The 12,632-nt window shown below is 33.1% G+C and overlaps 1 protein-coding gene across 12 annotated transcripts in view; it reads right to left on the minus strand.

Annotated features, from left to right (window-relative positions):
• LOC134538852 (protein phosphatase 1 regulatory subunit 12A) overlaps positions 1-12,632 on the minus strand; it is a 177,820-nt gene that overhangs the window by 64,657 nt on the left and 100,531 nt on the right. For 8 of the 12 annotated variants that reach the window (XM_063380412.1, XM_063380404.1, XM_063380407.1 and 5 more), the window contains one exon: positions 3,506-3,625. The exons of the other annotated variants lie outside the window; for them this stretch is intronic. In XM_063380412.1, coding sequence (XP_063236482.1) covers positions 3,506-3,625 — 120 coding nt within the window. The remainder of the gene's footprint in view (positions 1-3,505; positions 3,626-12,632) is intronic. 12 annotated transcript variants of the gene reach the window in all.

Below are 12,632 nucleotides of genomic sequence, written 5' to 3' on the forward strand. Positions count from 1 at the left end.
TTCCCAGAAACTGTCATTTTTGCTGACACAAGTTGCACTTTTGAAATATATAACGATTTGAAATAAGCACGTATAACAAATAAAATAAACAACAAATAAAACAGAACAAATAAAATAAATCTGTAAAGTATTTGTGTATTTGAAAAATGTTTTAAGGTCTTAATGTAAAAAATCAGTAACTAATAGCACTTGCAAGATTAAATCAGTAAACTTTTTTCCGGTCTTTCTTTATCAAATTGTAGTAGAAACGTCATGCTAAATAATAAATTACTTTCATTGAATTTAATATTTAAAAGATTACATATTTATTTGTAATTAGAGTTCAGTTTTGATTGCAAATGCTGATTAGTTTTATGATTTTAATTGCATTTCAGTGTATTAATTTGAATTCCTGTGTTACATGCTTTCCGGTGTTATATTGGTTTTATCGCAATTCATAACACCATCCTGTCCCTATACCAAACTAAGTCGACTCTTGGGGCTGCCCACACAACTCACATAGTCATCCAAATAAAATAAAGTCATTTCTCACCATTGCTTTTATTCAAACTACTCGCTCTTACAACACTCCACATCATTTAAAACTGCTAATCAAAGCCAGCGGCACAAATCGGTATAGAAGGCGATCCGGAACACAAAGTGTGCTGGACAAAAGTTAAAAGAGTTCGTATTACATGACAAAATATTCGTGGAGCGAATTAAATAGAGCTTAGGTTAAACAGTCTCATGCCCGAGGTAAGTCCTGATGTTAAAGAAAACGACTTATACAAATTAAAGAAGCGATGGACGTGGACCAGTGAAAGCAAAAAACTGAAGAAGGGGTGCGTGAAGCTTCTACCTCGGGCAGCAGCGGAGAGACAGGTCACTCACATCCGGCCGACGACCGTTGCACACAATTTAAAAGTGTGCCACCCGGGAAAAGAATGAACACAATTAAACCCTTATTTAAATCAGCAGAAAGCTGCAGACAATATTATCAGGCAGGTATACTATTTAAAAAAAGAATTAATCCCATGTATAATTAAAGTAAAATTTGCTTAAGATGTTCCACATAATACATTTTCCCGTTTATAATGTTTAAATAATATTCTCTTGATGATCACTTCCATAAATCCATATGTTAATTTTTCCCGTTAAAAAAGTTTGCGGTTATAGATGCTTCCCGCATACAACGTTAATCATTTCAGGAATAAAATAATGTAATAAAGTTTATCTTTAACTCTTAAACTTTATATATAGTTCAACTTTTAGACAATTGTTTAAAAACAATAACAAACATGACAGTCAAAACTTTTGCTGCACGCAGCACGCTGTTACGATGTATTTTTCGACCAATCATCTGCTCGCATTCGTAACGTTTGTGAAGCTTTTCCATCTGTACACCAATTACTTCATTTAAGGCATAAATATGATGAATACACAACAACAACAAACAAACAAAAACACTAGCTAATAAACAGCGCATAACCTAAGTATTTCATTTTAATTTTTTTTTATATAGTAACGGATCTGTACTATTTCTTTTTTAAGAAGTTTTCCCTGTTATAAGTTTTTATCATCCAGTCCCTTGAAAAACGTCTTAACAGGGTTTTACTGTATACTGACTCCCTGACTTGTCCCACCAAAGAAATATGTAAACCTTAGAGACAAGGGTTATCATGAAGCACAAATATTAGCCTACTCCATAGAGATGTGTATAAAACATAAAATGGAAGTGTAACAATAGAGTAACATTTGAAATACTGTTACATAAGTGGAACACCTCTTACTTATTAAAGTAAAGTGTTGGTTATATTCATTATCTTTCAATGGGTGCCTTACAAATAAATATGCTTAAAATTACTAAAAAGGCTTATATCTAAGAAAGTTTATCTGTAAACGAAAAACAATGAAATTTTTTTTTTCCTTTTTGGAAATCCAAATTTATGTCACTGGGAATCTTTGATATTTTGAATTTTGTATTTGCACCCTTTCAAAAATCTTTGATTTTTATTTTTTAGTTGTGCTTATCTTTGAAGTTAAATATTATTAAAAAACGGTTGGTATATTTTTGTATGTAATATATGTTTGTATTTTTATGTGTGTGTGTGTGTTGTGTGTGTGTTGTGTGTGCCTGAAAGGTTTTTTCTGACAAATTTCCTTTTTTTTTTTTTGTAATTACGGCCTTTTACATAGTTATTTTTTTTGTGGTCAATTAATTTATTGCTAATAAAATGATCGGTAAATAGCAGAGATGAACTTTATATATGTGAATATATTTTTATAATTTTTTTACAAATATTTTAAATTGCACAATTTTAAAATGAATTGAATATTTATCAAAATTTTCGTGTATACTAAATTAAAGTGTCTCTTGTATTCATCATATTCCAACAAGCACCTTAAGCACCTTACAACCCCCTAGTACAGTAGACTCCCGATTATCTGGGTGCGGGTTATCCGGTTTGCAAATTAACGGTCCCATTTTTCACTTTCATGAACCATAAAAACAAAAATTATTTTGGAATTTTTTATTTCTGTGCGCACACAATGGCAACGACACTAGTGCAGCATTAAATATAACGCAACAAATTAGTAATGCAACAAATTAATAATTGGTAGAAAATCAACAAACAATATTTTGCTTTTCCTCAATAGCTATTTGCTTCCTTCAAGCAATACCTTCTGATGATGCCCAAGTGTTCAGCAAATGTTTAAATTCCGCCATTCTGCATGTCAACAGCAGGCGTGAAAAGCCAGAAGCTTTCACGGCTAGTTTACCTTGTGCTACTAGGATGCATCAGTGCCAAATAATGGTAGTGACACATTTTGTAAACAGAGTCGGGAATTACGTTAACAGGTTAAATAATATTTCTCATAATATAAAATGTTAAGTTTATGCTTTTTTAAATCTATTAGAACTGAAATACATCTCCTAAATCAATAAAATCATTTTTTTGTAACTGGAAAATGTTGGTAGTGCCTACCTATGAAAAAAAAATATTACGTCCAAGCCCAATTACATAAAAAAAAAGGAGTACGTGAATTTTTAAATTTAATTTAAGGTTTTTTAATATCTAAATGTTATTCAAAATTAATTTAAATGTACTTAAAATGTATTTAGATACGTATAAGTACTGTAAATTAATTTTAACGGGAGTAGTGTCTCAAAATGGTGGTCGACAATTACACTTACCTACTTGCAAAACAAATTTTTTTGATTAAGATACTCTCTTATGGAGAAAAAAAAAAGTACGTGACTAGCGCTGTTTTGATTAGCGCTCTGTTTTACTGGCATGAATTGGGGCGTTACTTTGAGGGACGGGTGTTACAGTGTTTATCTAGATAGTCGAGACATTGCTTTAACCGTATTTTTCGGTTACCCGTGGACCCCTTGCTGGATGATCGGGAGTCTACTGTATTTAAACACGCATGCTTCGTGATGCAATGACGTCGGCGAGAGCAGTGCCCCAGTCGCAAACCAAGCAGCCAGTAAGGATCGAAGCGGCGGGGGGGAGAGACCTACCTGCTGTGGTACCTCTCTCGCAAGGACGCAGAGCGGGTGGGAAGGGCAGATACAGAGTTTAAGGTGGGGCAAGAGCCGGCCTTTATCCGCGCCTGCAGCTCCATGTATCTGCGGCGGAACCTACATGCACAAACAAAAACAACGGGTGGGGGGGATGTGCGAAAAAAAAAAAAACCACATGCAAAGCCTGTTACAATTAGGTGGGGGGAAGAAAGCTGTGGGGTAGTCAAAATACCCACATCGTAGGAATGCACAGTAAAAATAATGAAAGCCATAATTAGCTGCGTATAAAAATTACAAACCAACGAAGAACATTAATTAAGCAATTTTGTGAATTAAACTGTAAACACTACCTTCAAATAATTACAATTTAGTAAAAAAAATAAAAAATAAAAAAATTGCCTCTTCATCTAATAAATGCTTGGCTTTTGTAGCAATTTCTGTATTAAAAAGCCCTACATTTTTAGAAAAACATATTTCTAAATTAATGTACATAGTTGATGTCTATTAACTAGGGCTGTGGGAATATCAGTTGTATTTTTTTAAGTTTGAATCAAATACGAATACCAAATAATTGTTGAATACAAATATTGAATCTGATAGTACAAATGAGAATTATAATCTCACTAAACAAAAAAATTTGTTTTTCACTTCATGTAACAAATACAAAAGATAAGAAACAGTAAATGTGTAATGTAATGGCTACTGGGAAATTAGACAAATAATACTAAAGTGAAAGGTTGGTTAGGAAGTCTGCTACCATAATTATACGTACAATTTTTGTAATAATAAATTACGAATTAAAACATATTTTCGATTATACGGCTAACCTAAATTATCCTAACCCAACTAACCTTTCACTTCAATTCCTATTCACCTTATTTTCAGAACCTGCTACTCTACATATTGATCAAGAAATTTTTGGCCAAAATTTTCACTTTTACCTAAAAGTAAAATCCAATGCAATAAAAAAATCATTTTTAAAAATACTGTGTTTACAAATTAGTGATTGAATGAGCACATATTTACATATTTAAATAAGAGTTATTCCTGCATTTTTCTTGTTAACTGCAGTCAGGTAAAATAAATTCTAGTCCAACAAAATTATAAAAACAAATTCTGCTAATTTCGGCTGAAATCCGAAATAATTATTTACGTTTTATCACAGATATATTTAACCACGTCTCCTTCATCATAGATACTTACATACTTACAGCAAGTATGCTGGTCGCATGGTGTTAAGATTGTGACTATCGATTTATACGCCATTAAAACAATGGCATATACTTCTTTTAATGATCATCGCACCCCTTTCAAACTTGATTTTAGTATAAAATGTGCGTCAATTATGCGATAAAACACGGTACTTTGAACATATTACAAAACAAAAAACATGCCGAGCATTAGTAGTTAGATAATTGAATCTTTTCAATTATCAGTAATCTTTTATTATACAGCTTTTTTCTATAGTGCTTTACAGAGTCTATATTGCACCAATTTTTTGATATACAGTGAAATTCCGTTACAACGTACTTCAGAATAACGTATCTTTCAGTTCAACGTATGGTTTTAAATTCCCGCTCAAAACACCAATGTAAACAATGTAAAAATATTTTACTTTAACATTAAAAACGTATCCTACCTTTCAATACAACGACCATTCTTTTCCAGTTATCAGGAAAATTTTACATAATTGTTTTTTGCGCAGGAGTTCTTTAATATAAATGTACATTGATTAATTTTTATCGCTTTCAAGAATCGTTAACAACTATAAAACGTAAACAAACAATGTCTCAACGATTCATAGAATCATAGTACAGCATAACGTGCCATTCTTCCTCCTCCATGGATCACACACTTTAGTGCACGAGACGATCTAAACAATCGATTGCTGTCTCGCCCCTCTACAAGACTTGTTTTTAGCTGCCCCAGCTTTTGGTTATTTGTAGAGCACGTTTTAAAAGTTTTTATTAACGCAGATACAAACGTTAAATAAAAATTATATTTCAACTTATATACGTAATAGAAAAATCCAATGTTAATTTATGCAGGTTAAGTTTTGAACTGTTTTGTGTCACAACATGGCCGACACGCTTTAATTGTGTTGCCAAGAAGATTTGGAATGTCGCCTGGCACAGCCATGCTCGCAACGCGCGCTACTAGTGCGGCGCTATGGTTATCTATGGATGCAAGGTTTGTTTAAGTTTGACGTGGCGCGAGGCAAACAATATTGTTGATTGAATATTTTAATCAGGATGGATGGCCAAAAAGATAAAAAGAAACTCAAGCAGTTCACATTGAAGGAGAAATGCAGATGTGGCACGGTCATTTGGTTTGTGGCTCAATACACTATGAACAATAATAAAAGATCACTAAAAAGTTATTAAAATGTATGAACAGTCATCTTTATCTGCTGGTCGCAAGAGACTTCGCCTAGGAGATAACAAGGGAATTCTGTCCCAATAAATGTACATATCTGCAAAATAGTTTAACCCATTTGTCATTTTGTGTTCAACAGATATAAATTTTGTACATGTAGGCCTAGAATTTAGGCTACTGTATAAAGTTAAATTTTTTTTTTTTAAATTCTTGTTTTACAAATATTTGCTTCCAAGCTAATGTAACATATGATCCCCTACTACTTTATTTTTAAAAATTCAAAAATACTACGTTTTAAAGGTAAATATATAGACTTTCAGAATAAAGTACTTTCATTACTAACTATAAAAGTTGGGGCTTTATTGATGTACTTTATAACGAGATTCTACTGTATAGAGATAAATAACAATACACTGGCAGAAAAACATCTGCCGGGATCTGCAAGTGATATAAATTATTTTGCAAACTTGAAATTCAAATTAAGAAGACAATTACTGACTACATCTGATTTCGAAAAAGGTCCCCTTAACGTTTGTTCAGCCCGGGCAATACCGGTAACTGCAGCTAGATGGTATTTATAAAAGAAAAATGTAATAGTTTTGGTAAAAATTGATGCAAAAGTGAAAAAAAAATAGGGGAAAATAACAACACTTTGCATCATAACATAAGTGCATGTCTCTAGTTATAAAATTACTATAGACATTTAAAATTCTGGACTCAACCAAATATTAAAAAAGAAAATTTTCCGTACAGCATTACAGAATGCTTACGAAAATGTATTTACACGCAGATGAATCACCCCTTCGTATGGGTCACATCCTTATTTTGGGCAAAAAAATCTAACTTTTTCACGGAAAGAGTCGCTTGATAAATCTGTCTCCAATAGAATACAAGTGAAGCGTTTATGGTCCGTGTCTCAGCTTATTGCCACATTACCACTTAAGAAACACAACGTCCTTTTCCTCTCATCTTTTATGGCCCTTCCGCCCTCTCCCCTTGCCATGGCAATAACAAAAAATACAAAGGAAAAGTGTTTACCTTCCCTCCCCTTCAAGTCATTTTTTTTTTACCTGTCGTCTTCCCTAAGAGAGAAGACCATCGTTCTTCAATAATAACAAGCAAGCTCTTTACAGCAGTTCTGTCGTGAATGAAATGTTGCAGCAGAAAGTTTAGGCAATCTGATGCCAAAAACAATACTTTTGGACACAGTCGCATCACAAAAACCTGTCCAGATAGAAAACGTGATGATCTAGCAAGGTGCCAGTTTATTGGACATTTACAACGTTGAGGAAGGGAGGAATGGAGAACCATAATCACTGCTGCATGAATACACACACACCCATACCATTGAATATATATAATGTATAGAAGTCGCGAGCCCAGGTTAAATTTTCTGTCCGGTTTCGCAGAAGAATTGTTGTAGTTCCAAGCTCCGCCGCTGCGATCGCTTCAATCGCTGGGTATCGACAGCGCACGCCCCTAGCGGTCTTAGGGCGTACTAGGTTAACCAGCCAGTCACCCTCCCATATACGGGAAGCTGGTATCAGCACCGTTCGGCGACCTTGACGATAAGTATTCCTTACCACTGCCTTTGAGAGCCACGAAACCCCGGGAGAAGACAGTTACTGGGATCACTGTATCGAGGGATTGTGTACCCTAGTAACGTGAAAATTAGCTCCTAAGAACTTTGTATCAGGCCTTCAGTCCGTGTTGAGTTTAAAATATGATTTAATTTAAAAGTTAAATACCTACTTATTTTAACTTTATTTCGCATTGATAATTTTATAATTTCAGACATGCTGAAGGGTAATAAATGTGCGTACACGGGTTGTCAGAATACGAGGATCGGTTCACAAGGCACATCAATGTTCCGTTTTCCAGTGAAAAATAATGACAGGGAAGTTGTGAATTATAACTTGCCAATTTTGTTTTACATTATTTATCAGTTATATACTGTGTAAAAAAAAAGTTGACGCAAGTATGCGAGGAAAGTCCTAATTATTTAATATGAATTAGTAAAGAATTATTTTCTATTATATTTAAAATATCCACGTTTTAATTACTTTAAAAAACTAATTATATTACAGCAACCACATATTTTTAATTTCATTATTTTGACTAAAACCGAGTGAACGCTAGTTAATTTTCGATGTAAATTTTAATAAACGCAAAGTTTTAGCCAATTATTACCCACGTCGTCTGTCATAAAATGCATTTGTTTGGCAAGCGTTTCAACAAAATTTTAAGATAGATAGCAAAATGTGCTTAATAAATAACTAAACAATTAATTATTTGTGAGTAGATAGACTGCAGCTGCATTAGTATTTTTTTGTTTATTACTTTACAATATTAAGATGTTAGTAGCTTAATGATCGCTGTCAAAAAACGTCATGTGAAAAATTTTGCGTTTATTTACCAGAGAACATACTTTTTAAGTGGATTAGTGTAAGAAAAACCTAAGTTCGAACTTTTGTTTTATACAAAAATAAAAACAAAAACGTGGTAAACATTGGTCCACACAACCACCTCCGTACTTTTTTTAAGTAGATAAAACTGTTTAAAATACTTTGAATTCTACCGTTATTACTTAAGTTATGAACAATTTAAATTCAAAAATATTTTATTATGTATCCAGAAAAAAAATTCACCTGGAAGACACTTATATTGAGATTCTAAAAATTAGGTACGCATTTAAACACGAGGTGTTATAGACTTTTAGCCCAGTCAAAGTATATTTTGCGCTCAAATTCAATCCGATGTTTATGATTTTGTGTTTCAATTGTTCAGTGGTCTGCACGGAACGTCACATCAACAGTCATGATAAATAGGAAATGATAATGTAATTGACATATTTTGGGCAAATAGAGGAATCAGTACCTCTTATCGGCTATATGACTGTGTAGTAAGAATCCACCATTAAGAACAAAGTCAGGGTTCTCCAAGTCCAAATTCTCCCTCGTCACATAAAACATGTACAGGGTTGCTTTCTTGGTTTTGCGTATCCCAGCTTCGTCAAAGAGAGCTAAATGAAATGGAGCCAACTCATACTGCATATACATGATCAAGTCATCCTATTTTTCTTCACTTATCGTTATCCTCTGGAAAACTAACAAATGATAAATGAGCTATTACAATTGAATGTAATAGTGTAGCTAATATTCGCCCGAGGGAGAGCTTGATCTTTTCGTGACAATGCTTGATTAGAATTTTTCCAACATTATTCTGTATTGATTGCTCGCCAATTACTATAGCATTGAAAAAGGTAACTGTGGCATCCCCTACTAGTCCATTTGCTATATAGATGATTTGTTGTGTTCCAGGAAATGGTGGGTGATTATTTAGCTAAGCAGAGATCTTATATTAATCTGTTGCATCCCTACTTCTTCGATATTGTCAGAAATCTAGTTGTTCAAAGATATAAAATGAGTAGCGCATAACTCTTCAATGATGAGCAGATGCAAATGCAGTCATCCCCAAGATCCACTCTCTCAAGAACTTGTCAGTGAATCCTCGTCCTCGTGTGAGGCTTCCAACAATTTTCATGTTACGCATTTAAGTCTGTTCTGTGGTCTGTCTGACCAAACGCTATCAGTTCTTTTCTTTGAGAAGTAACCCTGGCATGTAAAAATGTTTAATTCTGGGGTCATCATGGACTCTAGCTTAAACATGTTTTGTAAAGTCAAGTGACAGCATTTGGCATACAAGAGGCACGGTTCACAAATATATAGGTCAGTTGCTATAGGAAAAAGGTTTGAGATAAATAAAAAAACTCATTTTTTAAGTGAAACTATCTCAAACAATATTATAGAAATGAAAAAGTGAAAATAATTTTTATAGGATTTTTAATACTCTTTCATTTTTTTATTAAAACCTTTTTTCTTTTAAGGTTACTCATTTACGAGATATTTTTTTAAAAATAAAAAACAAATGCCTTTTTTTATAATCCTTTCTAGTTTCTGACTACCTCACTTCCTATTCATCATGACTTTTGATTTTAATTCCCCTGGACACTACTGAATACGTGCAAAGTGTAACAAAAATATCGGATTTAATTCGAGTACAAGCGAAATGTTAGCATATTTTGACTCGGCTATTTATTCCCTCATTAGAACTATTGCTAGTTTGAAAGCTTTCAACAAACGTTTCTGACAAATAATCTCAGTCCTGACATATGACAGTTGATTATTCCTCTGCGTTTTACACGATCATATTTTTACATATTTCACAGATGATGAAACAAACACGTACATTTTCTAACGAGTCATTGATTTATAAACTTTCCTCTATACGTGTCAGTGATCGCACGTGTGTAAATCGTTTGCTAAAGCTCGACAATGAAATATTTTACATTAGTTAATGTTGTAAAAATAGTACTTACTAATGAGATTATTTTACTTAACGTATAAAACGTATACGTAACGAATACCTAGGGACAATAACACAATAGTTTTGTTAAATGTCATTAGATGGCATTGTGCATGTTTCGTATCGTTAAGAATGTACGGAAGTAAAAGTTAAAAAAATGTATACGCAATGGAAGAGTTTTATATACTGATATTTAGAATGAAATAATTCTTTGAAATTTATATTTTACTCTGTTTTATTTATTTTTAAGTTGTTAAGTGATCTTTAAATTTATTATGCATATACATATAATATAAGGTAAATACAGCTGTGGTACATGGGAACTTGCACGATTACAATTTCGCTCAAAATTACTGGGCCTCATTTAGCCACAGTTTGTTTCACTTAAGATGGCTTTAGATTACATTTATTGCAACGGATTAAGTCTTTGGCCGCTGAATATTTTACTGTAAAATAAACAAAAGTTATTAATACATGATTAGCTAGTCTTGCACTACATGAATATGTGTTAGTTTTGTTTATTGCTTCACAAATTCTTAATGCTTCATATAATTCATATGTCAAAGTCACAAATTTCGTTGTACGAACTGTCAAAAATGTCACCTACTATGGTAGGATGATTATGTGGCTTTTTTTACATTGAAAGTTTTTGTGCATGTAAATAAACTCTTCAAACAACTCTAGAACACAGAGAACTGTTTTTCGCTAGAGTTTTATACACCAACTTAACTCAAAGTTACTGGGCCCTCATTATTTGTAAATTATAAAGATGATAAAATAGTACGTATAATCATTTGTTTGTGGTATTTTTATTTTACTTCCACCCATTTTTAATTTTTTTTTATTTGACTTGAAACGCAATTTAATGCACTGTGTTTTATAATGCTCCTGAAGGAGAATTTACAAACCAACTTTACTTCTGAAAAGTATAGGTAGTAAATATTTTTAAAATTTTGTATAAACTGTTTTTTAGATCTAGCCATGTTAATAAAATATTAATTTATCACTGCAAAATAATATTCACTGCACGTATGCGAACATAAATATTATGTATGTACATGTTTACTGTTTAGTTATTTCTTTAACATACAATATTTTCCCCCGATAAAAACGAGTTTCTTGTGTTAGAGCTTACTAAAGTTTTTATTAATGCATGACTAAGTTCGTGCACAGATTTACACTGATCAGCTATTTATATAACAGTGTCTGGTATTTTATAATTTCCTCTTTGCATACATTTGGTTGAATTTATATTAAAGTGGATTCTATGAGGTACTTTAATTAATTTGGCGAATAAAATATTTATTTTATTTCCAATTGGACCGATTTTTATTCAAATACAATATTTATTACACCATCTGGAATCCAACACCAATGAAGTACTGATATATGTGGCTCTTTTTAAATAATTGTGTAATATTTCAAGAAATATTTTTTTGCTTTCGGTTCTTTAAACAAAATACATTTGTGTTCAATATATTTACGTATCGTTTTGACGAGCATAACCTTCCGCCTTGTCAATGCGCTGGCCCTCCACACAGCAACGGAAACAAAATACAAAAGATAGAGAGAGATAGAGAGAGAGAGAGAGAGAGAGAGAGAGAGAGAAAGAGAGAGAGAGAGAGAGATAATACGCGCGCGACCTTGAGACAAGCGATACTATAGCGCTCTAGCGTGGGAGACACTAACCACGAGTGCCTTCTTTTCGAAAGCAGAGCTGTCTGGCGGGGGAGCTTGCAACTACCTCAGTTTTGATTCCAAAACTGGCAGAATAAATCGTATCCCCTCGCGACTTCTATAAGTTATATATATTCAATGCCCATACCCACCCACACACAACACACACACCCCCCCCCCATACACACACACCCCAGCACATGCTTTCCACTCTTACGCTCTCCGCCTGCTTTATTTTCAGTCTCTCCCTCTTGCAGAGCGCCAGCACTCCAGCAGACTGCCCTGTCACTTGTCAGGTAGCCATCAGACAGGCGGCAAACGTTGCTCAAAAGCACAGTTCATGATGCCTTGCACGCACTGCTGGGATATTGTAATTTAACAATATATATATATTTATTACTGAAATTGATTAAAAACCAACACAAGCTAGTTATTTAAGCGCATAGTCAACCACAACAGTGCAATGTTGATTTTTTTTAAAGCCAAAATCAGGGTTCTTACAGGAACTTACAATTAACTTTCAAGGACTTTCCAAGGACTTTTCAAGGACTGTACAATAATTTTTCAAGGACCACAGTAAAAATAAATTATATTAGCTACATCAAATTTTTACTTAAGTAAGTCAAATTAAGTTTAGTTTCGCAACATTTCTATTTCTGCTTTTGTATTTTTAGTATGTTAAGTATGTTTTTCTACTAAATTTAAT

Source organism: Bacillus rossius, chromosome 14, assembly GCF_032445375.1.
Source record: "Bacillus rossius redtenbacheri isolate Brsri chromosome 14, Brsri_v3, whole genome shotgun sequence".
In the NCBI taxonomy this organism is placed as follows: Eukaryota; Metazoa; Arthropoda; class Insecta; order Phasmatodea; family Bacillidae; genus Bacillus; species Bacillus rossius.